At 33.3% G+C, this 26,860-nt stretch overlaps 1 protein-coding gene across 2 annotated transcripts in view; it reads right to left on the reverse strand.

Moving 5' to 3' along the window:
• LOC125053982 (B-cell receptor CD22-like) overlaps positions 1-26,860 on the reverse strand; it is a 106,426-nt gene that overhangs the window by 37,196 nt on the left and 42,370 nt on the right. For both annotated transcript variants that reach the window (XM_047655627.1, XM_047655626.1), the window contains exons 3-5: positions 20,639-20,786; positions 3,771-3,979; positions 2,951-3,061 (exon numbers count right to left, since the gene is read on the reverse strand). In XM_047655627.1, the coding sequence (XP_047511583.1) occupies positions 2,951-3,061; positions 3,771-3,979; positions 20,639-20,786 (468 nt within the window). The remainder of the gene's footprint in view (positions 1-2,950; positions 3,062-3,770; positions 3,980-20,638; positions 20,787-26,860) is intronic.

Raw genomic sequence — 26,860 nt, forward strand, 5'->3', positions numbered from 1 at the left:
GACACTCCCTCAGAGATAAATTTAAAGAAATTAATATAATGACTGTGCCTTCTCAGTATATCTATGAAAATCTTTTGTATGTTCATAAAAATATCAATTTGTTTAAAAAATTCAGTGACGTCCATAACGTGAATTCTAGAAACAAACACAAATTTGTTGTCCCTACAACCAGGCTTAAAAAAATAAGTGGTTCGTTTAGATGCCAATGTATACGTATTTATAATAAACTACATAGCCACATTCAAGAACTAAGCCTTAATAAATTCAAAAATAGTATAAAGCGGAAACTTTGTCAGAAAGCGTTTAATACTGTCAAAGACTATATTGAGGACAAAAAGGCTTGGGATTGAGCTGCTCCAATAAATTTGCACAATTAATGTTGATTTAAATACCTTTTTACATACTCTATGTACAATTAAATGAATATTTACTTTGTAAAGTATTATTTATACAATTTTGTATTATTGTGAATGTGAAGACTACGTGGATCATTGTTTTTTATTTATTGAATCCTTTTCTCAGTTTTAGTCATAGTCTGACAGTTTGAGTAATTTTTGCGGCCTACCCAAATGTCTTGTCTTTGGACTTGACAGGTCCACTCAATCCGTGTGGTTCTTTCCTCAAAAGACCATTTCAGACAACAATCTACATGGTCTTCACATAATCTTGTTAGTTATGTCAGGACTTTAAAAGAGACTGTGACCTCTGAGTTTGTTTCGGCGTTTCTTCTCAGAGTAGTCAGATAGGAAACGTCGATCTCATCTAGTTTAAAAAAAAAAAATGTTTGACGTGTAAAAGTGTTTGTAAAAACCTACTTACAGAAATAAATCATTTATCATTTATCATTATCACTCTATAATAACTATAAAATATAACCCCAGTAATTCAGAGATCGCAACATTAGTGCTACGTGTATTGAGAGACATTTTAATTACCACTAGATGGACATTGCATACAAAAATGGTACAGCTCTGCTACGTCGTAGCAGTCAAGGGCTACGGAAATGATTGCTGAACACAGACTTTACTATAACTTTAACTAACTATTCCAAGGATGTATAAGTAATAAATTTTCTCTTGAAATTGACCCCTTCCACCTCTCCTATACTTTCGCCAACGTTTCTCCAAAACTTACCATAAGTTATACTTTCCTGGCTTTGTTAATTCAGATATCTAAAGTTTAAAAAAAAGAATAATGGGTTATTAAGTATAAATAATACTGTGTGCCTGTTAAAGGAAGTACAATTAATTTTTATTGTTATTTTTGTTTGTTTCTAGATGTAAAATTTTATTGAAATGCGCGTTGGCAAGCCCATTTTTTAAATAACAGCTTTTAATATATACACCAAACAACAATACATACATTGTAAGTTATTGTAGAATGAAAGGAGTGTGAGACTAAAGAGTTGTTATTAGTCAATGTCGTGTATAGGTGCGTAATACTTAATAATTAGGTGATACAATAATAATGTCATTATAATCCTTATGAATGAGTCGTCTATAGCTTGAATAATCTGAAAGATACAGCTGTAATAAATTCCCTGTCTTACCTGTTATTTTTCATAGAAATTGAGATTTCCCTCCATCAATGTTTACGTAAACATTATTTTGGCAAATCAACGCGGATAAGGTTGAAATTCGCTTGAAACGTTTTGATAAATGCCCTCCGTTGTAACAGAAGTACCATTTGTAACGTTAATAGTTTGTTTCTACCTATTTCCGCTTCTATTTCAACTTCAAGTGTACCTATTGTCCTGTCTGTTTGAGCGATATCATATTCTTCGCATCTTTGTTATTTATGTGATTCACGACCTTGTGTGCACACGGTAAAGTTATGATTCCTTTGAAGTATTTTTTCTGTTTGATTGATGTTATTGTTTCTTTAGGATTATGAATTTGGGGGAAAGAAAGAGGAAATGGACTGTAAAATTATTTTAATGTTCCCCAGCCTAATGTAATGATAATAACTTTGACGTTCGTTCCGTCTCCGTTGTAAAGAAATTTATTATTCGAGAATGTTTTTATCATGCTTACAAGATAAATAATATGTACATTATTTAAGACGTAAATTATGTATCATAATAATGTAAATTAAGACTGGGGTTTACGTATAAATAAACAGTAATTATTGATGTGGTTTAGCAAATCTCCCCCAATTTCGTGTGTTCAAATAGCGTACCACCAATAGATTTTTTGTTTTATTTGAGCGTAATTAACATTTGTTCATACGGTGAAGATAAACATTGTGAAATTCTGATCTTTTTCATACGACAGAGGGTAGGCAGGCTGGTAAACACTTAAAATAAAATGGAAACCGCCACGCATTGCCCGGAGGCTTATAGTTGTACTATATATATATCGTCTCTAATATGTATATAAAATTCTCGTGTCACAATGTTCGTTCCCAAACTCCTCCGAAACGGCTTGACCGCTTCTTATGAAATTTTTTATGCATCTTCAGTAAGTCTGAGAATCGGCTACTATCTATACGTATATATCCAGTGACCACCGCAAAAAAACATATTTATTTTATTATGTGGCGTTAAAAAATACATACTCAATTTCCCCCCTCTACGATCAACTCCTATTTTGTATTTGTTAATGAAAACTTATTGATTGAACTTGAGGTTTCTATAGAGAAAATTCACTGATAAACCTAAAAAGTTTTCATTCCGGAAAACCGAACAGTCTCTGGGGTAGCATAGCAAAATGTGCCATGTTGGTTTGTACTAAAAAGGTAGGCTAAGTAAAATCACATTAAGGAGAAACGAAGTTCGCGGGGGCAGCTAGTATTAGTATATTATGTCCCCTGCCAATAGGGTATACTGTTTGTCTATACGTATATAAGAAAAATGTTCATAAAAACAGATACAGTCTAAGCAAAGACCTATTCTGGGCTGAAGCACCAGTGAATTATTATTATTAACTTCAGAAGAGGTAACGCTACTTACCACCTCTAAGTTCGCAGAGTAACGTAAAGTTACCACCTTCTTCTAAGGGCCCAACGACACCTGCCACATCTCGACCGGCTTCGTCGTACAGCAGCAACTGATGTGGTGGTACTTGAAATATAAATAAAACGAATATAAACTCGATTTTATTACGTCATTTACTTCGCTGTTTGGACGGTTGACAGGTCTCTCTGAAATTTTATTTAAATGTGCAGCACTTGTATAAGTGAAATCGTATGATATATAGCCCATTAAAAAAATCAATGGCGTCTGGGCCTCAGATTTCTGTATCTGTTTCATGATCATTTGTCAATCTTATAGGCAAGTAGGTGATCAGCCTCCTGTGCCTGACACACGCCGTCGACTTTTTGGGTTTCCTTACGACGTTTTCTGAACGCCGACCTCTAGGCCAACACTACTCTCTCCATTATTGTATCAGTCTATTAATTGTCTGTGGCTCAACTCATACTTCCAATTGTCTATTATAAAAGTCCCGTAATGGGCTATCATTGAGAGCAGTGTTGGCCTAGTGGCTTCGGCGTGCGTCTCTCATCCCTGAGGTCGTAGGTTCGAACCCTGGCTGTGCACTGGACCCCAAAAATTTGACGGTGTGTATCAGACACAGAAGGCACAGACAGGTACAGAAATCTGAGGCCCAGACCTTAAAAGGTTGTAGCGTCATCTTTTTATATCAAATGAGATATAGGTATAAAAATACACTATAATAAATAACAAGTATTAGCTTGAAATTATCTTAATACACCTATTGGATATTAAGTTTACTTGTTAAAAATAATTTTTTCTTATTTTTGAAACTTACCGACAACATTGAGTCGTATCTGAAAATTCCTTGTAGGTGAGTTCTTAAAATCGACCCTACACCTGTAAATACCCTCATCATCCAGCTGGACAGCCTCCACGTTTAGGGATGAGGGCCTGGACATCGTCACGAAGTAGGCTCGCTTCCCGAAGGCCAGCGGGTCACTCCAATGTAAGGCTTTGTTGAAACTGCGTCCACGCACATCAAAACTACGAAAAAATAATGTATCTATAATGTTTTTATTTCATGGAATACAATATTTAAACTTGGGAATAGAAAAATCCACATCTTATCTTACGCTTATCTTAGAAAAATAATTAACGACTTAAAAAAGGTATGAACAAACCAGTTGTTGGTGCAAAGAATTCTTATCTTATATAATGAGTATTTTAATTCGCGACGCTATATTTATATATAACAAAACTAGGTATGAAAGTTAAAATTAAAAAAAAAACTAATAATAGGTACAATTTATTTATATTATAACAGATTATAGTTCTATAATGTTAGTCCTATTTAAAGTACGTATATATTAAGGAGACGATTCTGTGGAACCTTTAAGCTATGCGACGTCCTCGCCTAATAAAGCTTCCAAAAACACGCTAATCAAAGTTTAGATTTCTCGTTTAATCTTTCAATCTATTCAAAGTTATCTAAAAATACCTAGAAAATGTATAAAGCTTCAAACTTTTTTCTACGATTTACAGGCGACTAGCAACAGAAGCTTATTTCCAAGCTGAAAGAACAGCTTATCTAATGCCCCGTTTATCAGACGCTAGAGCACACGTCGTTACGGCAAACACCAGGGTCGGACTTTGTTTATTTGCTATTGGAGCCATCAAATAATTACGTATAATTAGTTTAAATTATTATAAGATTAGTGTTGGAGAATCAAAATACATTAGCTAACAACAAAAATAACGCAGAAGCTAAACCTCTTATATATCTAATTACAGGGGTACGTTTTCTTTAATATGGCATCAAATTGTTTAGCTTGAATCAATAATTATGCAATAAATTGAGTACAGTACCACCACCAAACGTAAATGTTATGTCTTTAAATTATTCCTGGCGAAGTATTTTTTCTTACGTTTACTATAATTTTATATATTATTAATTATTAAAGCTTTATTTAATCCATACATACAACAATTGTTAGTTTATATTTCTTAATATTTTATTAGTATTAGTTAAGTTAGTAAGTTTTAACAAAATTTAAGTTAGATTTTATTTATTATTATTTTTTTTTATATCTGGTTTTTGTATGACCCCTTTTAGGGTAAAAGCCTCCTCCATACTTTTCCATTTTTCTTTGTTTTGCGCAACATCCATCCAGTTTTCCCCCGCTAGTTCTACAATGTCATCTGTCCATCTTTCCCTTGGTCGTCCTATACGTCTCTTTCCAGTAGGTCCAGTCCATTTTGTTATTTCTAGTGTCCATCTTTTATCCCGCGCTCTAGCAATATGACCTGCCCATTTCCATTTTAGCCTTAGAGCTTGTTCAAGTGCATCTGTAAGTTTGGTTTTTTTACGGATTTCAACATTTTTTATTTTGTTTATTCTCCTTAACTTTAGGATGATGGAAAAATTATTTCTCCTTTACTATCAGCTTATCATATAAGGTATGATAAGCTGATAGTAAAGGAGAAAGAATTTTATATATACTCTTAATAAATTCTCTTAAATAATAAATTCTTCTTAGTAAATTGACTTACTTTTACTGAACTTAATGTCCTATATATTAAATAAAAACCCCTAGATGGGGCAGAGGGCGTCCACAGTGAGTCTCCATCGCGTAAATTAGGTTAGGAAATATATTATTGTTGGAAAATTAATTATTAGTCTTAAGTAATGCTGGATAGATAATGTTAAATTGTAATTTTTAGGCAGTGACAATAATTTATGAAAGTAGACGAATTTTATAATCGCTACTATAGTATAATTGTGAGGCCAGTCATAGGGCCCTATAGTTTTAAATCCGTTCCTGTATCACAGCACACTCCCATATTGAAGCCGATTTGCGATAATCCCACACGTTAATATCCGAATCGGAATGGAAGCACAAATGTGGAGTTCGCTCGTTAGATTATTGCGAAATTACCTGCGATGGTTTTGAGTTTAGGTCCATACTCAAAATGGTGAAAACAAGTTATAGCTCGTCAAATACAGATGAATGAAAATCATTAAAAAAATAATCAAAACACAAAGAAATCAGTTTTTTAAAGTATTTATTGTTTAAATATGTAAATAATTATAATACATAAAACCAATAATTGATAAATTCTTTTCAGTTGAATTAACTAAGTAACTAATGAACTAATTAAATTAGTATATTAGCAGAATTTGCTATAATAAAATTAAAGTTCTACAATACAAAGTATAGGTATAATGAAAATATGATATTATATCTTCTTCTCGTTTACAATAAAGTTTAATAAAAAAATAATTGTATTATGTATTAGTATTTTAATTAAGGATCATGTTATTTAAATATCAAATGTTGATACTTTATACTGCCGTCCCGTAATTTCTTTTGCAAAATGGTAGAGCCAGAACTTAAATTGTACGTGCATGTAATTTTAATGATTTGCAATCATTTTTGTCTAATTAATTTCATGATTAAGTTACTTCATTTCAATGTTAGCATAGCGTTCCAACCGTTCTTTTAAAACTTAAGGACTTTTCTATATGTACAGAAAAGATGAACGTCGTAAGCAAACGGTTATCTCATACCAATATGTCATGCACTGAATGTAAATCACTAACTTTGCCTTCTAGAAGTAGACAGAAATGTGTCTGCACTTTAACTTTACCTTATCCTTATTTGGATGAACGTCAGCTGGTATTTTGGCAGTACTAAAAGGGATTAGTTCAAGTCAGCTATCAAGGAATAACGTCAGTACAAGTAAACTAAGTACGAGGGAGCGAAGTGATTCGTCTTGCAAGCTCCTCTCATTAAGTGTGATAAAACGGTCTAGAATCTAGGCTATATGTGTACATAATTACAGTACCTATGAGATTAGCTTAGCTGGCGCTAAAGTGCACGCTTAGGCGTTAATTACTTACCATTTGTTTGCGATAATCGATATATTTATTTACGTTTGGGGATTTTTCGATTTTTCAACTGTTAAATTTTAGTGGATGAAAAATTAAAAAAAAAATATTGAAAGATCGTTTTTCGTTTATTTTTAAATTTGGAGCGATAATTTTTGTTTTAATTTTGATAAATAAATACTTTGAAATGGTTTGCCTTAGCTCACATAAACGAGCTACATAGCCAAGTGAATGCTGAGGCAATCCAACTTCTTGATACAACAGGAACGCGACGCCTAAAGTGAAATAAACCTTTTGAGTTCATAAATTTGTGAATATAAGTGCAAGTGCAGTATCTTGGACACACGAACATAGTGTCAAAGCATTATAGAACACAAAGACTGTTAATTTTTTTTTTTTTATAGAACGGGGGGCAAACGGGCAGGAGGCTCACCTGATGTTAAGTGATACCGCCGCCCATGGACACTCTCAATGCCAGAGGGCTTGCGAGTGCGTTGCCGGCCTTTTAAGAATAGGTACGCTCTTTTCTTGAAGGACCCTATGTCGAATTGGTTCGGAAATACTTCAGTGGGCAGCTGGTTCCACATAGTGGTTGTGCGCGGCAAAAACTGCCTTGAAAAACGCTCAGTTGTGGAACGGCGGACGTCGAGGTGATACGGGTGGAATTTCTTATTCTGTCTCGACGTCCGATGATGAAATTCAGCTGCAGGTATTAATCCAGGGTTAATGAGCATTACCTTAGTTTAGTAGAAAATGAAGTCAACATAATATTATAATTACTTATTAGCCATAATTAATGAATACGCTAGATTGTAATTCACGTTAAGTCGCACTCTCTTTCTTAAATTTTATTGTAAGAAAAAAAGGATAAAAAACCAATGTTTTATCTTTTTTACAAATCAGAAGTAAAAATGAGATTTAAATTGATACTTATTAATAAATTTTTCATTATACATTTTTTACTTATTTCGAAAAAAGGTAAAGAACATGATAACTATGCATTACCTTATGCATCATACAAATGAAGGTTAAAATTATCGCAAATAGTTCTCCTAACTCCTTACTAAATTAGCCAATAACGTATAGTTAAAAGACCGGCAAGGCACTAGCTTAACATCAGGTGAGGCTCCTGCCCTGTACTGACAACCGTTACTAAATTTAAATTTAGAATCATTTAAAGGTGTACCAATATGAACAAGTTTTTGCAAAGCACAGATTAATAACTGAAAATCTAGGGATTGTTGCATAGATAACAAAGCTAAATCGTTCTCCCATTAGCTTTTACCGCAAGGGACCTATATCTTTACTGTCGTATAATTGCAATTATTGCATCACAAAAGTCGACTGGTTCAAGTCGAATGAATAATTGACGGAAAACAAACAGAAAATGTTCTAGCTCGCGAATGCCGCTATTTGCGAAACGCTTCATTACACGGCTCTAACGATACACGTCTTATGTTACCGAGACTGTGAATATATAGATATTTACTGGAATTCCTAAAAACAAACATTACATATCGTTATAAATAGTATTTGATCACAATTCATACGAATGAATTTGTTCTGTAGAAATGTGGTTTTCAAAATATTTGGGATTCTTATTTCATCCTTTTAATTAAAGGTTTTAATATGATACGCATTTTTAACAGTCTTATATCTCTACTAAAAATCATCTATAGACACAGCAATTTTTTAAGTCATTAGGTATCATAAACATGTTGTTTTTGAGAACAACTTAGCTAGTAAAAACTGTTAACTTCAGATTTTTTTTCATAGTCCATCTATTAGGAAAGTTATTTATATATGTTATAATGTGACGGTGTTGGTACCCTTTTGTTAATTATTTAATTTTATTTATTTATTTATTTTTATAAAGTAATGCTAATTTATTTTTTGTATATTAACGAATATTTTATTACATTTTAAAGGTAATTAGATTAAATACACCTATATAATAATAATAACTAAAAATGTATAATCTATATATATATAATGAAAATGGTCTTCGTTTGAGGCTCAATCACGCCTAAACCACTGATCGTATCGACATGAAACTACCACCATTCGATGCGAAATTTTTCTGGCTGATTATTTATTAAATTCCAACGTTCCTTCATTTTTTATTGCTGTTTTACTTTTATGAAAATTTATCCATACGGACTTCACCGCGGAAACATTCGGGGAGGCTTCCTAGAACCTCTAAACGTCAACATCTGTTAAAAACTCGATTTTCGAAATATTTCAATTTTCTTAGCGGGAAGTTAAAAAGAAGAATAATAAAAATATGAAAAAAAATTAAATAATGTAACATAAAATTTATTTTAATTCGTTCAGCAAAGCGGGCGCGAAACGGCTAGTAATCATAATAAACGCAGGTGCCACGCAATTTCATAACTAGCTATTCGATTGAACATCTCGATTTCGATTCTAACCACAACATATCCTGCAACACAACTGAGCAGAAACATACGTATAGTTAAAACAGTTGGTTTCTAAACCGCGGATTAAACGTCAGATATTAATTAAAAGGGTATAAAGTTAGTAGCTTTTTGGCTGCAGCTCCATACTTTGCTGCCAACTGTGTTCATTACCAAATTAAATATGTTTAATCTAATAAGCTTATTTGTCATATTTTGTCATTATATATGGTCTTAGTACCCAAGTTAGATTACAAGTGACAGTAAAATACTTTTAATCTCTTTAAACCGAGTGCAATTGTGGTCGAATTAAATTTACAAAGGATTTTGTGTAATTTTGTTAAATATACTTAGAGTATTTTCGTGTGGAATCCAGCACGGGCACAGAATAAGTAATAGTACTGTTGCACGCTTGCGGCAAGGCACATGCATTATGCATAGTCCAGTTTTAAGTGAATTGAAAAATATTATACTGTATACAATATGAATTAAAAATTGTATCTTGGCGAAGGGTAAGAACTATTGTTGCGACACGAATCATCTGTATTTAAATTATAAAATATTGGAATTGACTACAAATTTTACTGCGCTTGAGTCGTAATTTCATCTTTCGATTATTTTTAAGGCACTGCATGTGGAACAAGCTGCCCACTCATCTACACCCTCTGTCTTCTTTGCCGATAAGTAGGGATGCCTACAAATTCAAATTTAATGACGTGGAATAAGTGATACATGTATCTTATGTTCCATAATAAACATATTTTTTTTTTTAATTTCACTTATAAGCCTTGTTATTGTGTGTGTGTTCAGGGCCACGGTATCACTTAACACCAGGTAAGCCTCTTGGCCCCTGTTCTATATAAAAAATACATATTTTAAAACTCGAACTAATTTTGAACATTGACGGCATCAACCCTGATGGAGAATGCTTTAACATGTATATTTTGAAATTTGTTATGTATAGCCCTAGTACCAGTAGTTCCATGGTATCAAATTGTGCATACTCGTCGTAATGAAGACTGTGGGACACTTTAGTATAAGTTACGTAGAATTTAGATTTCTCGCGCAGCATCTCTGCCACACTTTGTAATTACATTATGTAGTTACAAGTTTTATTTTAATTAAATCAAATAATTTATATTTTATTAGGATTTTATTGATATCAATCAAGTATACAGTATTTCCATTTTTCTTAACCTACAAAGTAATAATCAAAAGAATTAAAAGGAAAATCAAAATAAATTTAAAGAGTTTGGTCCCTGTGGCAGTATACCTTTAACGCTGGTAGCATTTCCTCGCTGAATTTAGATATATTTTATTTTATTTAATTTTTAATTAAATTAGTTTATAAATTTGATTTTTTCTGACCTTTTGGAATTTATATGGAATATATATATTTATATATCAAATTAATTACTTGTTAAATTCCCTGTTTGAAAATATGAGTTGTGAAATATGTCAACTCTTAACGTCATATGTCATTTTAATTCAGCTGTCACTTGTATCTACAGTTATGTCTGTAAATTAATAGTTACGTCTAAATGTCCACAGATTATACCAAACTGACCATTGACTATATATTTACCGCTTAGTCAAATACTTATGTAATTTAGGCAAATAATGAGTAGCTTACAATACGGATTAAATTTTTTGCGTCAAAAGTAAACGTAGATAGGAAACAACAAAGGCTTTAGCAATGAATGACGGAATACAAAGTGTTATCGCGTAGTCAGTACCATTCCTTAGAGCGCAACCTTCAGTCTTCTCGACAAACGATGTAACGCTTCGCTAGCAAACGAATTTATGTAGTATAAGTTTTAAGCGACTAATTTCATAGCCATGTGAATGCTGAGGAAATCAAACTTCTTGACACAACAGTTAAAAAAACCTAGTGAAGTGAATATAAGCGCAAGTGCGGTATCTTGGACGTGTGTCCACCGAACATAGTGTCAAAACGTTTTAGAACAGCTATTTATTAGTACTGTAGAAAATTAAGTCAACATAATATTTCTTATTAGGCATAAGGCTAGATTGCAATTTAAGTAAAAACGCACTCTTTTTTGTATACTTGATAGAAGAAAAAAAAATATGTGTGTTGAACCTAAGCTATCATAAGTAGGATATAGCTTTTAAGGTTTGGTCAAACAGCGAACGGGGCGGGACAGCGACGCGACGATGGCGCGACGAGACAGTTGTAGTGTACTAATTGATATAGGACATGTCACACAGATAAAAAAAATACACAAAAGCTAAATACTATAAATAAAAATATAATTACATATTATAGCTCTTAGGCAACACAGATATTAAAATTACGCTTACTTTACTTTTTTTAAAAACTGAAATGCCTAATATTTTAATCTGTATTTTATATATTTGAATTAAAGTTATCTGTATTGACAAAAAATAAATTAACTCAATCTGTCTCTGTTCATCACAACGTAAACATAATTTGCCAGAAAGAGGCGGAATGGTCCTTTGAAAAGAATAGTGCTGTTTAGTTTAGACTGATTTATTTTTATGAATAAGTATAAAACGGTATTACTTTAAGCATCGTAACTTTGCAGTACAAATGCATTTAAAAACACTAATAATATGTTGCAATAATATGTTATCGCTACAGCTTATGACATACAGCATAATGCAGGTAACGAACCATTGAGACACTTGTCCCGGTCGGTGCTTCGATGAAATTTCAATATCGTGTGTGGATCGTAACGCTTGAGCGGCCTCCGTGAGTACAATCTGTGTTTAACGGACGGACACCCGTTTACGTTGTGTATGGGAAATCCAATGGGTTAGTGGACACATGTTTGACATAAGTGTCTAAGTTGTGGAACACACCAATATAGATGCTTGAAGACGCCGGTAATCAGCAGGTTATGTCGAATATACCAGTCAGGCTAGTGAGGAAGTAGATAGAAGAAGCATATTTAATAGATCCTGGTTGTGATATTTATTTATTTATTCAAAAAGAAAACAGACAAATCACAAATGGAGGGTATATAAAAAGAAATGCAAGGAAAACATAATTAGTGAAATTTGCTTAAATTGGTTCACGGTTAAAATTTTTTTATCAAACTAAAATAAACATAAATATACTAACTATAGGCGAACACAAGAAAAAACATATTATAAGCAGATTACAATACAAGGAACATAAAAAAGCTTTAATTTATTAACGATTTTCAACTGCAAAGCAGTAATATTGCAACAACTTCTATAAGAATAGTACGCGTATCAAATTAATTTATTTTACGTTTGTGTTTGTTTGTGTTTTAAGAATTGGTACGCTCTTTTCTTAAAAAAGCCAAAGTTAACGGTAACATGTTAAACCCGTATCATATTTATGAAATAAATCTTTGCTACTCTTATCACACAAAAAAATTGTATTTGTTGTTGTTGTTGTTGTACGCCAGTAGACAACTTCACCAGTAGACACTACTTAGGGAAAATTGTCCATAATTATATAACTGTTTATCAAGAGTGAAATCATATTAAGAAAATCCATCTGTCCATTAACCAAGGTAATTCCATAGGTCCAAAGAGCAAATGAGTCATCGTGACGATAACAAGTAGTATTGCACTAGGGTAATACTTTCCCATTTGAACTCCCTCTTCTTGATATCGTAGGAAAACTATTGACCCTTTGCGAACATAGTACAATTACTTGAATTCCAAGCAAACATCCTATTATAGTTGGCTTCTAAGAGCAGCTTACTCGAAGCCATTTAACTCCAGAAATTGCAATACTAATTGATGTTGAATGCGATCGATACCGTTCGAGACGTGATTTATGTGACGCCGGCTTTTACATTGATTGGTGTCATTCACGATAGCAAGCAATTTGTTTAATTCCATAGACAAAATATAGAAAGATATGATTAGCGATGCGCAAGGACCAGTAAAACATCGTAGAGATAGTTTTCAAAATATTATAAGTCTGGTATATTTAGTAAATGTCTCTAATGAAATTCTTCATCAATTGGATTTAGGAATTATGATTTTAGCAGTAAATTATTTGATAATTAAAGTAGTACAAGCCAATTGAATATACTTCGTCTATAATCACGTATTTGCGTCGCTGCACTTTTTTTATACATCTCAGGCTCACCGGTTATTAAGTGACACTGTGTTAAGTGTAACCAGGGACACTCACATTGCCAGAAGAATCGCAAGGGGGTTGCCGGTTAAGAATAGGTACGCACTTTTCTTGAAGGAACTCGTGGCTGGCTGGATCCACATGATGGTGTACGGCTAAAACTGCCTTAAAAACGCTCAGTTGTGGAACGAATCGTCGGAAATCGGACGATCGATGTTCAATTCCCAGCAGGTAAAATACCGAACAACTCCTCTAAACACTTTCCATCGTAAATGCAGTAGAAGATTCAGAGATCTCTATGCAACGCCAAGGGATCAAATCGCTTGGTAAGTGACTGATCGTCGACGATTCGTACCGCTCTTCGTTGAACGGTCAAGTGGAAGGATCTGGTACTAGCGATTTATGTGGGTTACGTCAAAAAATGTCTATGAAAATGATACGTTAATTAAATAATTTTTTTCGAAGAACTTGAACCCAGGATGTAGAATTAAAGTACGAAATTAGCCACTTAAGGCTATTGAACAGATAATTTTTCATTCAAAATTGGTATTTGTTCTTAATTAAATCGGTTACTAGAATTGTGACATGGATAAAACTGAATTTTTTTGCAAGAATTTTTAGTTGAATTCTGTCCAATTTTCATCGATTTTCCACGCGACAGTTGGTACACGTTTTGACAAGTTTTGTTTTCATATTTTTCAACGTTACAAAAAATGTGACTCGAATTGAGTTCTATTAATTTGTTTTTTTTTTCAGTTTAGCCATGTAGATCTGTCTATCTGCGTAACACACGGCGAACAATTTTCAGCATATGAGCAAGTGTTAATTGCCGACATAGAAAGATATACAGCCGGCGTTCTACTTCTATACTAGTTCCATAACCAATATTTAAAAAAAAATATTCCGAATTCAAATTATTACTTCAAAGCAAAGTGGTTTTTGAGAATGTAATATTATTTGAATATTATAAATGTATTCTGTGTAAACATATTTATTTATTTGTCTTAAAGTGTATTTAATAATTTGGATCTCTGTTGCTAAGGTACTTTAATACTATGAGATTTATATAAGACTGTAAGGTGCTTCAATAAAAGAGCGTACCAATTCTTAAAAGGTCAGCAACGCACTTGCTAGCCTTCTGGCAGTGTGAGTGTCCATCGCTTAGTAACAGAAGAGCATCTTGCCCGTTTGTCCCCAAAAAGGAGACTATTATTTGTTTTAAGATGCTGTCAAATTAAGTGATCAGCCTTACTCAGTCCACTATACCTGATCAAATTTATCTAATTTCAAGATCATTCTTTCTATTTGAAATAAGATACCTGACAGTGGTCAAGCGAAGTATCACTCAGCCGTTTAGACTTAGAACGAAGTAAACTATTAGTATTAATAGTGTTACTAAGAGTTAAAACATTATTTATATTCGATCTTTGAATTGAGAAATATTAACAAAGCTTTGTACTATTTTTATTCAGTAACAATATTACGAAATTAAATACACGGTAGCTTTTGTCCAAGCAATTTCTGTTCCCTTTGATAGTTGATACAGTAGATTCGCTTTATTTACATTTTTACGTAGGCGATATACACAGAAAAATGTTTATGTATTTTGAATTTATTAGTTTATAATAACATATTAAGACCAGACAAGCGCTTGTTTAATTAATCCTAAAGTCCCAGATTTGACCTCCGATTAATACTTTTTGTGGTTATCACATTACAGATACACAGAAATAGTCTAACTCTTGTCTACAGTTTTACAGACGTATTAATTGTTAATTCAGAGTTACTTAAGCAATCTTAAATATAAGAATTGATCCAAGCAGAAGCTACGATCTTTTACTGGATTCTCAACTCATTACGAGGGAAGAACTTGCTGAGTTTCTTGTCCGTTGTTCTCAGAACAAGGCATCATTGACATTCATAAGCATGGCCTAAGACGCACCTAGACTGAATAAACGTATTTTGATTGATTAATTTACTAAATGTGAGTTAAGTTTTATATTGAGTGATCTCATTTGTTAAATTGATATGGTCACTATAAGATGTTATAAGGTTAGCTAATTACGTTACCATAAGACAGAAGGTCCCTTTAGTAGGGATAATAAATTGACCGACTTGGAATTATATATATCTCACAACTTTTTACGGTAGATGATCTGCGTTGCGAGACTTGTTTTTTTTACAAAATATGTTTCTGATGGCGTATATATTATCATCTCTAATGATAGATCGTTAGACACTTTTTTTTTAAAGAACGGCTCTTTATTGTAGGAGTCATCAGGACTGCCGCTGAAGTTCATGAATATTAAAAAAAAGATAAATTATGGCATCGAAAATGATGTACACACATTTACATGCGTGTGACATAAATGTACTCGTGCATAAACGGCCTAAGCGCTACGTGGCATTTGTAGCGGTCCTAAAATGCTGACACAGCAACAATTTATATTCAACGAGTATCACGTATGACAATTACAAGTTAGTAAATTTCAAGCAAAATCTATTTCATATTTGCAAAGTGTATATCAAGTTTTGAATTTATTTTACAGTACAAATAACTTAGTATTGTCATAATTTATAATCAACGTTTATGTGGCGACATATTCTTCGTTTAATATATTTGAAAACAGAATTTCAGATATTATTAAAAATCCTACTGTGTGTTAGGGTAATGTCCGGTCCGATCCCTGGCAGCCATGGTATAGTTATAACTAGACAGGCGTCCTGTTATCTTAAAGAAAAATCATATAATTGTAAATCACATTTTTCAAATCCATTTGAATACACAAAAACATTTATCAAAATCGATCAAGGTTAGGAGGAGTTTCATCACGAACACGCCCAGAAGATAGTATAGATATTATCATTGTTTTACTTTAAACGCACAAACAAGCTTTCCTCACTTTTGACCCTCACAACGACCGGATTGACGTCAATAAAGTGTCATAAACTACTTTCTCTGATAACGAGTGTATTCAAATTAGCCCTTAGCAAAAGAATAATTAGATTAAATGATAGGATATATGTGGCGGTTTAACATGCTCCTCGAGAGCCGATCATTTGTCGAGCGTGTGTCGCTGGCTGTCGATAATCCATTTTGTGGAGCGCTTCGTTAACCCCGGTAGGGTTGCCATTTAATAAAATAAATATATTTTAATAAATATATTTTTTTTTCGTACAGCAACCAGTGGCGCTATAAGCCTTTGTAAATTAAGTCGTCGATTTTGTGAATTGCAAATTTCAACATCTTCTTTTGGAACTTGGGACAAACGTTTACTAGTCCTTTTTAGTTAACTATGGCTCTGGACATCAGTGTCTCTAGCTATAGTTCTCTGATATTTTAAGTTGCTTCCCCACCTTACTTTAAGATTCGCATAATTTGATTAAGAATATTCTTGATAGCTGGTTCAACAATAAAGTGGTTAACGGCAGAAAGTGCCTCAAAACGCACTGTGTGGTAAAACACCAGGCGTCGAGGTGGAAATAATGGAATTTCAAATTTCTGCCTCGACGTCCGATGATGGAGTTCAGCCGCAGGTATTAGTCCGAACAATTATTTAAGCACATACCATGATAAATGTGGTAGAAGATCCTGAAGGGACCAACATCTCTGCGTAAAGCCAAAGGAGGCTTGTTGGTCAAGCGATGGGAAAAAGGGTCAACGACGGTTCAAGCCGCCCTGCGTTGGATGCGATGAAATTCGTTGGGTGAGAACAGTACTTCATGTATTATGCTCGACACTACATGACAATCCATGATAAGTGGCTAGGAAAGAAGTCATAATTTAGTTTATTACAATTGATAATTATACACAACTTATCTGTGAAGATCACGGGAATTAAAATACACAATCTTAATATAGCTATCATTTCATTTTTCAAACGTACAATTTTTTTAAGGATATCCATATTAAACTGGAAAACCCTGGAAGTACGCCTTAATTGTATTATCATTTAGTTTGCGGCAGCCCTACAGCTAACGATGTGTACACACGACATCGAGACGGCCGCTCCTTAATAGCGAATATTCGCGAGATCAAAGTTTTTTACCTTCGCCGCAATATACTACGCTTACCTTTCAAGGTTTGCCTCAACAGAAATTACTTTCAATTTTCTCATGAGGGTCTTTGGGAATTATTGTAAATTTTATATGATTTTCTTATGATGTGAACTTTGCCGATATCAATAAATTCTTAAGTATCTTAATATTATTTTTGGATCTTTTTAAGGCAAGGAGATTATTACCGTTATTAATACCGTAGTCATCAGAGGCATTAAGTACCTTACAAATATGAAAAACTTATTTATTTTAACAAATTTTGATGAATGATATCTCTTAAGCATTTGTCCAACATTATTTCTTTAAATTTCGTCTAACAAATTATGGGAATACTTGTCATAGCCATACATTGGACAGCTGTATTACTACAAGTCATCATATACGAGTATATAGTACAAGATTCCAATGAAGTATTTAATAATATCTATTATACTTGTAGGACTAAAAAAATCTATTGAGGGTAAACGACTTTTTAATGTACATATAGAATGCATAGATTGAATATTATGTATGATTCAGAAGCAAATAAATATTATTATACATTCAAGTGAAGCCTTTATATATGTCACCGTAAAATTGTAAACACCGTTAGATTGTAATATATCTCGCGAGATTGTAAACTGTCGAAAGATTGTGAACCTCAACGAACTGCTAACAATTTAAGGTATTATTATTCGGTAGTTATATGAAATTGTTGGGCAGTAAAATTAATTTGTAATTGACCAAAGAAGTTTGAATGATAACTAAGTTAGTGTAGTACAATCTACCGAATAATAATACGTTAAATTGTAAGCAGTACGCTGAGGTTCACAATCTTTCGACAGTTTATAATCTCGCGAGATAGATTACAATCTAACGGTTTTTACAATTTTACGTTAACATATATATACTAAGTAGTTGTATTGCTTGTGGCGGCGTCCATGCGTCCGCGGTGGGTTGTCTCTATCCCTAAAATATGGCGAGGGGGCCGATGGCTGGCCATGCGTCATACTCGTGAACGGGTGCTACCTGTGGTGCAGTGTAATGTACATTCTTTCTATGTGCGCGTTTAACATTTGCTCGAACGGTGAAGGTAAATATCGTGAGGAAAGCGGCTTCCCTTAGAACCAAAAAGTCGACGGCGTGTGTCAGGCAGAGGAGGCTAATCACCTAATAACAACAAATGATCATGAAACCGATACAGAATTCTGAGGCCCAGACCTAAAAAAGGTTGTAGCGCCCCTGATTTATTTTTTAATTACTTTACATACAGGACTTTATTTTACTTTGTAAACACACATTAGTTTAATTAAAATCACGTTAATAAACTATGAACAATAAACTCTAAAGTTCCTCGCAAATATAAACTCGGCCATCGATTTTATGTTCGAATGATCGTATAATTAATGATGTTATCGTTAATCGAATTGTGATTAATTGTTATTGTGTATACACCCCCCTTTTGCCCTCACTAATTTCTGTATAGACTTGTAAAACGTGCCTTAATTACCGTAAATTCTTACTTGTAACATCATTAACAGTTCTGTTTTTTTACTATTTACGTCAAATATTTCTTAGTTGTTATACCTCCAACTTCGATTTTGTACCCTTTGGAGTAGAAACTTTTGGGCCGTGGGGTTCAAGTGCACAGTTGCTAGTGGTATATAACGTGGGTAACGGTGACCCCAGAGCTGGTTTTAATTTTCTTTTTATTAATTTTTAATTATTTTTATTATCACTATGTAGGTTAAGAAATTGTAAATACTGTATATTTGATTGTTGGAAATAAATGTATCTGTCATCGTTATTTAAATAAGATAGATATATCTCTAAACCGCCACGTGTACGAAGTATGCGTCGAACGAGTTATCTTGCATTACCTAAAGTACGTACAAACTACGGCAAAAAAATGTTTACCTACGAAGGCGCACAGCTGTATAATAAACTACCCACAGATATAAAAAATATTACTTCTATCAATTCATTCAAATCGAAGCTAAGTGAATATGTTAAACAAAATTACTTTTAAATTCATTTCTTATAATTACTTTTAATTCATATTTCTTTGTTTACTTTTATTTTTAAATTTATTGCATGTACGGCTATATTTTATTGTGATTATTTTAAGAACGTCTACAATGTTATGTTATCTAGAGTATTATTCTCATATAAGTGACATTTATTGTCTTTTTTGAGAAATAAAGTCTTTAAACCTAAACCTAGATAGATATATAGATAGAAACTAACGCGCCTAATTAAAACGTCACCTGCGGAACAGTCTTAGAGAAGAATGATTCTTTAGCTGTACATATAGTCTTTCGCGTTGCGTAGAGATGTGGGGACCACGGATAGTATTCGTGTTAATACAGCAGAGTTTTATCATTGGACGTCGAGGGAAAATACGAAACTCAACCGTATCACATCGACGTCTATCGTTTCATTAATGAGCATTTTTGAGACACTTTTTGCGTCGCACCACCACTATGTGGAATTGCCCACCGATGTATTTCAGAATCAATTTGACTCCAAGGGCGCTTCCAAGAAAAGAGCGTACCAGTTCTTATAAGGCCGCACTTGCGAACCCTCTGGAAATGTGAGTGTCTATGGATAGCACCTAACATCAGGAGAACATCCTACCTGTTTGCCCCCTGTTAAATAAAAAAAATATAGCAGTGATACTTATTGAGACTCCCTTTACCCAAAATCCCATTGAACATCAGTTGTGATGCACTAAAGAAAAACATTTATATGGAGAAGGTAACTTCCATTGAATGAATCCATGCCTTCATATATATTTTAGTAAGATTTTCGATTTCAGGTTTCCCTTGATTACGGTGAATAAATTCTCTGCGGAAGTTAAAATTGTCTTAGCCTAGTGCCGGCCCGTACTGCCGAAAGGGTAAAAATAAATCAATGCCGCTAAGATCGTGTCAGGGACGCTTTAGGAAGCTAAGTCTTGGATAAGCGATCTAAAGTTGTTAATAAGACTATTGTGGAACCTCTAAACAACTCTTTTTAATAGCAAAGGTGGAAATATGTTGACGTCCATACCACCAAACAAAACAGGTATATGATGCTTGGTGCTAGTTAATAACCTAATAAAAGTTTTAATAGTTATGGGTGTGGGCTCGTTCGTTTTCGAATTCTACCAATGGCCCCAGACGCATACAGCGTGGTCATCGACTGGTCTTCTTCTCCGTCTCCTCTTTAACTTAAAGGGTTTCAGCCCTCTAAAATGCATGCTATAGACAACTAACCTGTATAACGGTTTGCCACCGGCGTGTCGAAACCAGAGCACCATGTAGACCCTGTCCTCGTGGGAGTCCGGCTCGATGTCGCAGGGCAACGACCCCGTCCTCCCCACCACGGCCTCCACTTCCATCGTGGAAACTGGAACAAAGTCCACTACGCTTCAATTGATATGACCTGTTCAATACTCATAAAAGGAAAATTAGCCCTTTCCAATGAATAAGTGGTCGTAAAAAATACTATTCAGTTTAGGTACCGATAAATAACCCGAACCAGAACTTATATATACCTGACTTATTGCAAACTTCAGTTAAATGGCTTTTATAAGAAGTTGTATAACGTGTATTCCCGTTTTTTGTGTTTTATTCGTGGTAACGCTAATAGGGTACGGGGTAGATGCATTTTTGTGTTGCCAAGTCGAAACTCCGTTGTACCCAATACCAGCTGCGTCACCAAACCACACATAGTAAATAACAATTAAGCCTTTATAAAAGTTATGAAACAGCGAAGTGCCCATCTGTCAACTATAATCCTCAGTGAAGTCGTAAATAAACGGCATTTTCATAATTATTGTTTACAGTTTAATAATTTAAATAGTGCCGAATTTTACGACGTGTGGCAACCGCGGTGGTCGGATACTAATTTATGTAGCGAAAAAGGGATTAATACTCGAATTATTTCATACTTTCTATATGTCATCATTTAATATTTTCAGTCTATAACCACAAACTGTGCACGAAGTATAAAATGCAAATGGCGCAAAAAACTATTACTTGCTTACTTACATATCTAATAAGTTCATCAGTTCGGTGCTGTTGATAAACAATGTGTTCTAACTAAATATTAAGCCCTCAATACATTTCTCAGCATCCTAACCTGAATTAGACGAAAAAACAAAGGAATATCTTAGGCGAATGCTACACGCTCGATATTTATCATGATATTTGGATCGTGATCCAGAATCACGATGTGTAGTACAGGCGTATCACGATACGTGATACGGATCGCTGGATTTCTAGAAATCTAAAAATCCACGATCCGTATCAATTATCGTCGATAAATATCGAGCGTCTAGTCTCTGGTCGATATTTATCGCGTCACAATTAATTCTGCCAGTGATGGAAGAGGACGCGCATATTGAGTCGGCGCCCAGCGCACTTCAAACAAACGACCAAAAACACTTTTAATGAAAGAATTTATACTTGTATTAGAAACACTACCTGAGATATGGGACAGCTCAAATGCAAACATAATTAATAAAGTGAAAAGGGCGAATGCGTATGAGCAGCTGCTTCAAATTTTTAAGAAAATTAAACCAGGCGCGACAGCTAAAGACGTGATTGCCAAGATCAATTCATTAAAATCGAACTATAGAAAAGAATTAAAAAAAATTACAGATTCGAAGCGATCGGGTGCTGCAGCTGAAAATGTATACAATCCAAAGTCTTGGGTATTTCATATGCTGAAATTTTTGAATAAAAATGAAAAGCCGATTGATAGGGTAATTTGATTTAATAAATTCAGATGTGTATATTTTTCTCTATCTTGAAACCAATGTTTCGCCCATTTCTTTCGCTTTATACGTTTTTTCAATGCTATCGCTAATATAATAGCAACGCAAGCTTTCTTAATATTGTTACTCATTATTATAACACGAAACGTACGAGTGTACTCAATGAAATTTACCGTCGTACTGACGCGATTCGTATCGAGTGTGTAGTATACTAAAAAAATACAAGATAAATATCACGATAAATATCGAGCGTGTAGCATTCGCCTTAGGTCCGTTTTCAAGAACGTCACTCAAAGATAATAATGCTTTCTAGAGCTGTCAAATCATTTTTTATATTTCAACATTGGCATATTTGACAGTGCTTCAGCGGAGATTGTGACTAATTATGTTATATGTATATAAATGTTGTATATATATAAGCACAAAACACTCACGATATAAGATTCTGCAGTTAAAAGATACTACAATCAAAATTGAGAAATATTAAAACAATTACTGCAAGTGTCTCTAACCAAGCGATACAAAGAGATTGAACATTAGATGTGGCCATCGGCTGCGTCAAATTACGCAAATAAAATTATAAAAAACTATTAAAAAAGGAACATACATAATAATGATAATACTTTTATGATTAAATATATAAAAATCGACAAAAAATTGAAACTCAAATCTACCAAACAAATTATTGTTGCTGAGGTCCAATTACAAAAAACCCAATAAATCCTTTATTTGGCTTAAAAGTTGTTTTTTTTAATATTCATAATACATATTTACAAAAACGCTCAATCAAAATATCTAATTAAAAGGAAATTAAATTATTTATTAATAATATTAATCTAACTTAAATCAATATAAAAGCTCTAGTACCAATAAATGCTAATTGCGTAGCTAAATATGAAAAAAGGAAAAATATGAGCTATACTAGTACGGGGTGGAAATCGATTTCTAATTCAAAAGGTGTATCAAAGTTGTGCAGAAAACTTTTATGTCACGACCTGCCTTTTAAGAATTAACTCGGTGTAAGCTATTTAAAGCTAATACTATTTTAACACCAAACTTGATGTTAAATCCCGTTACGGCCAAAGTTTGTCTTAATTCACATCTTAAAGGAAACAATGTTTATGCCATGAATTATTTATTTTATTTAGGTAGCCAACAGATTTATACAAATTAAACCAAAATATAATAATTATCAAAGAATTGCTTTGAACGACCTACTAAATACTTTTGTATTGGTGTCTGTGCATATGTATGTGTGTCTATTTACTTAATATATAATTATGATTTTTATGTATTACTATAGTTTTTCAGACAAGAAAATAATACAACGAAAACATTACAACAGCACTCCCAACGTTAATATATAATTAATTGTTGACGTTGTAGCTTTATTTTAGCATATGGTGTACATTTCAGTTTTCATTCCGTAGAAAAATAACAACCGTGAAGCATTCGCGCGAAAATTGGCCTCCCGCGCGACTGGGCTTAAATTTTATAGCGGCGGCCGATCGCCTCATATATCGGCATTACGGCGAATAAATCATGAATGAATGAATGAATGAACGAAATGAATTGCGAATGAACGAACGATCGACGTTTTTGTCCGTTTTTATTACTTTTGATGGGATTACCGGATTATTTGTTGGGTTTTTGATTTTAAAACGCGGATATAATCGGATATCATTAAGCGCCGAGTTCTACTGTGAATTATTTAAACAAATTCCTTATAAATGATATAAAAATAATATTACATATTATATAATATAATATTATTGTTTGGTTCGGAGCACTCCGACTAGTTTTTCACCTCCAAGTATTTGAACCTACGCAAACTTTGATAGCCTTATTGCGATTGAAGTCAAACGTAATAGACTTATTTAATTGAATTATTCCGAATGAAGACTAACTTAAAACAATTTACGCTTTTTAGTCGTGTCTTAAATATTTCTTACAGAATGTATTGACGGTATATTACTCAATTAAATTTATATTTATTATTTGCATAGTATTGTTGCTATTGTATGTAAGTTCTCATACTTATTTGTATGTTTCGGTGTAGGGTTTAAACTTTCTTTGAAATCCCGCAACTCCGGAATGGAGCATGAGAAACATTTCAGTTTTTGCCTACCAACCCGAAACAATAATTGTTTCGCCGGCCTTTTTAAAAGACGAAAATGAGGTTTATTGATTGATAACTTAAATACCCTTGGGGGTATAGAACGCTTTTAAAATGAAGGTTAGTATAAAGGTATATTTTCCAAATATTTAGATAATTCATTGTAAAAATAATATTCAATTCTCGCGTAACACATAAAAAGCTTAAAATTATTTTCTCCTATATTAGCATACGTTTGAAAAAATTACTAAAAATTGTAAAGGTACCTATTCTATATTTTTTAGATTCAGTCAAGCTTTTTATGGAAAATAAATATTTAAAATAATATTATCAGAATCGTGTTTAAATCAAGAAATAGTGCCACATGCATTGTTATAAAAAGAGGTTCCCCGTTCCATGCGTTCATTAGAACTAAGAAAGAACTTAACTTGAAGACTGTAAGACTCAGAAACGGGACTAAGCGCGAACTACAGAAGTCACACTTAGCTCTAAGTTTTTGAATATCAGCATGTTACTCCGAATATCAATAGTGACGTGATTCTAACTTCATTCGAGTTTTTTTACCGCGCGGTACCAAGATTTCAACGCTGTAGATATTATAAGATATTTAAATATTGTCATGCGAAGGGCACTAATGCTTGAAGGTAGCACATTTCAACATATTTAAAGCGCTACAATCTTCAGTCATGGCCTTTGTTTTCTCTGACTCTGTTTCGTGATTATTTGCTTTTTCTAACAGGCAAGGTCGGGCACATGGCGCTGACTTTTTGGGTCTAAGGCACGCCGAGTATTAAATGAGCACCTAGACAGAAGAGTCCATTGGAACACGGGATTCGAATCTACGACCTCAGGAATGAGACTTGCACGCTCTAGCGTCTACAATGCTCCTACTTTCATGTTATAAATATATAATTTAAAATTTTAATAATTGGTCTTTAAAAGTTACTCGTTATTTGGTTATTCGTTTTGAGTGCCTTTAAAATTTATGGTGTTTAAATTGTTTAATTGTGCATTTTAAAATTAACTTTGAGGTTTTCTTTGGCTTTACGGAAAATATATATACTTCAAATCAATTATAAATTTCTTAGGTACATCTAAGATATCACTCACCTAAAAGTATATTTTTATAGTACATGAAACTTTGTAGAAGGATATTTAATTATTATTAACAGTCTGAAATAGTATTTATATTGTATTAATAACCTCACGAAACGATGTATTTCTTAATGAGAAATAATTTCTTTGAATTCTACATTGCGTTTCTAGATACGTAACTTACTAAATAGTTCATTATACAACAAAATTACTCGATAAAATATTCTAGATAAAGTATAAACTTTACGTAAAGTCATCAAAATAAAGTTTATATCGTAATATTCACAAGGAAGTTAAAGAGCATTTAATTTCGCCGTAGTCGTCGGGTAAACAAGGCAGGTAACTCATTAGAAGCACAATGAGTTAGTACGATGACGTCACGGGCACGCTACTACAAATTGCGTCTTGATTAAAATTAAATGTGCATACAACGGAAAGCTAACGGTATCCCGCTCTGGTTTAAGGTTAGGTTACGTAGAAAAGTATAACTGGCTGTATTAAGACATATGTCATATATTTTATACGCCATTTTTTCAAAGGGGTAGACAGAGACCATAAACCTCCAATTGCTACCATGTCTTACTCTCTCCCTCATAAGATGTTCTATATCAAAGACTTGGAACGAGGCCCTGGAGAAGGATGGCTTTATCACTTTGTATTTGATACTGTTGAAATAAAAGATGATGACCCTGTTTTGTTCTTGAAAAAATATATAATGAATAGATGTAAGCTGACTTTGACCATGGGTCTTTCTTGACTGTTTTTGCAGTCTTCCTGTCATAAATTTAATGAAGATTGTAAAAATGTGTGATAATATTAAATTGTTCCTGTTGAACATCTATATGGTTATGTACAACGAAGATGATTGAAGCAGGTCTTAGTAATTAGCTTTTCTTTATATGACAAGTGTTCCAACAAAGGTCGCTAAGCTGCTGAACTTGTAAAAAAACAAGTATTGCAACTCATTTCTTCTACCGTAAAAAGTTGTGAATGCCATGTAATATCAAGTCGGTTAATTGCTTCAGTCGCTACTTAAGTTAGCTTCTATGTTAAGTTATTACGTAATTAGGTAGCCTAACAACATCTTATACTTCCCATATTAATTACATTTATGTTTTTAATTCAAATTCAGTCTTTTACAAATTAGACTTAGAGAAATTGGATAAAAATCCACTACGAAGTTATAGGTCGAAAATGGTCTAAACTGCTACGAGAAAAGGATTTTTTGCTAGACTTGGCAATCGGACTGCCCCAGATATCCTTTATTTCCTATCAATATAATTAGTATAAATAGTTAGGAGTCCAAAATCCTGCTGTCATTTTTAAACGACCCTTAATTGATAAATTTAATCAATTATTTGCAAAGAACCTTTCGTTAAAATGTGAATACGAAGTGGAAAGCAGCAAGTATCATAAATAAGTTAGTAGACGCTCAAAATTTATAAGCTATATAGATATTTGAACGACAGCCGTTTCGGGATGTCGTAAGGTTTTACGAGTCGCAAA

Source organism: Pieris napi, chromosome 11 (genome assembly GCF_905475465.1).
Source record: "Pieris napi chromosome 11, ilPieNapi1.2, whole genome shotgun sequence".
In the NCBI taxonomy this organism is placed as follows: domain Eukaryota; kingdom Metazoa; phylum Arthropoda; class Insecta; order Lepidoptera; family Pieridae; genus Pieris; species Pieris napi.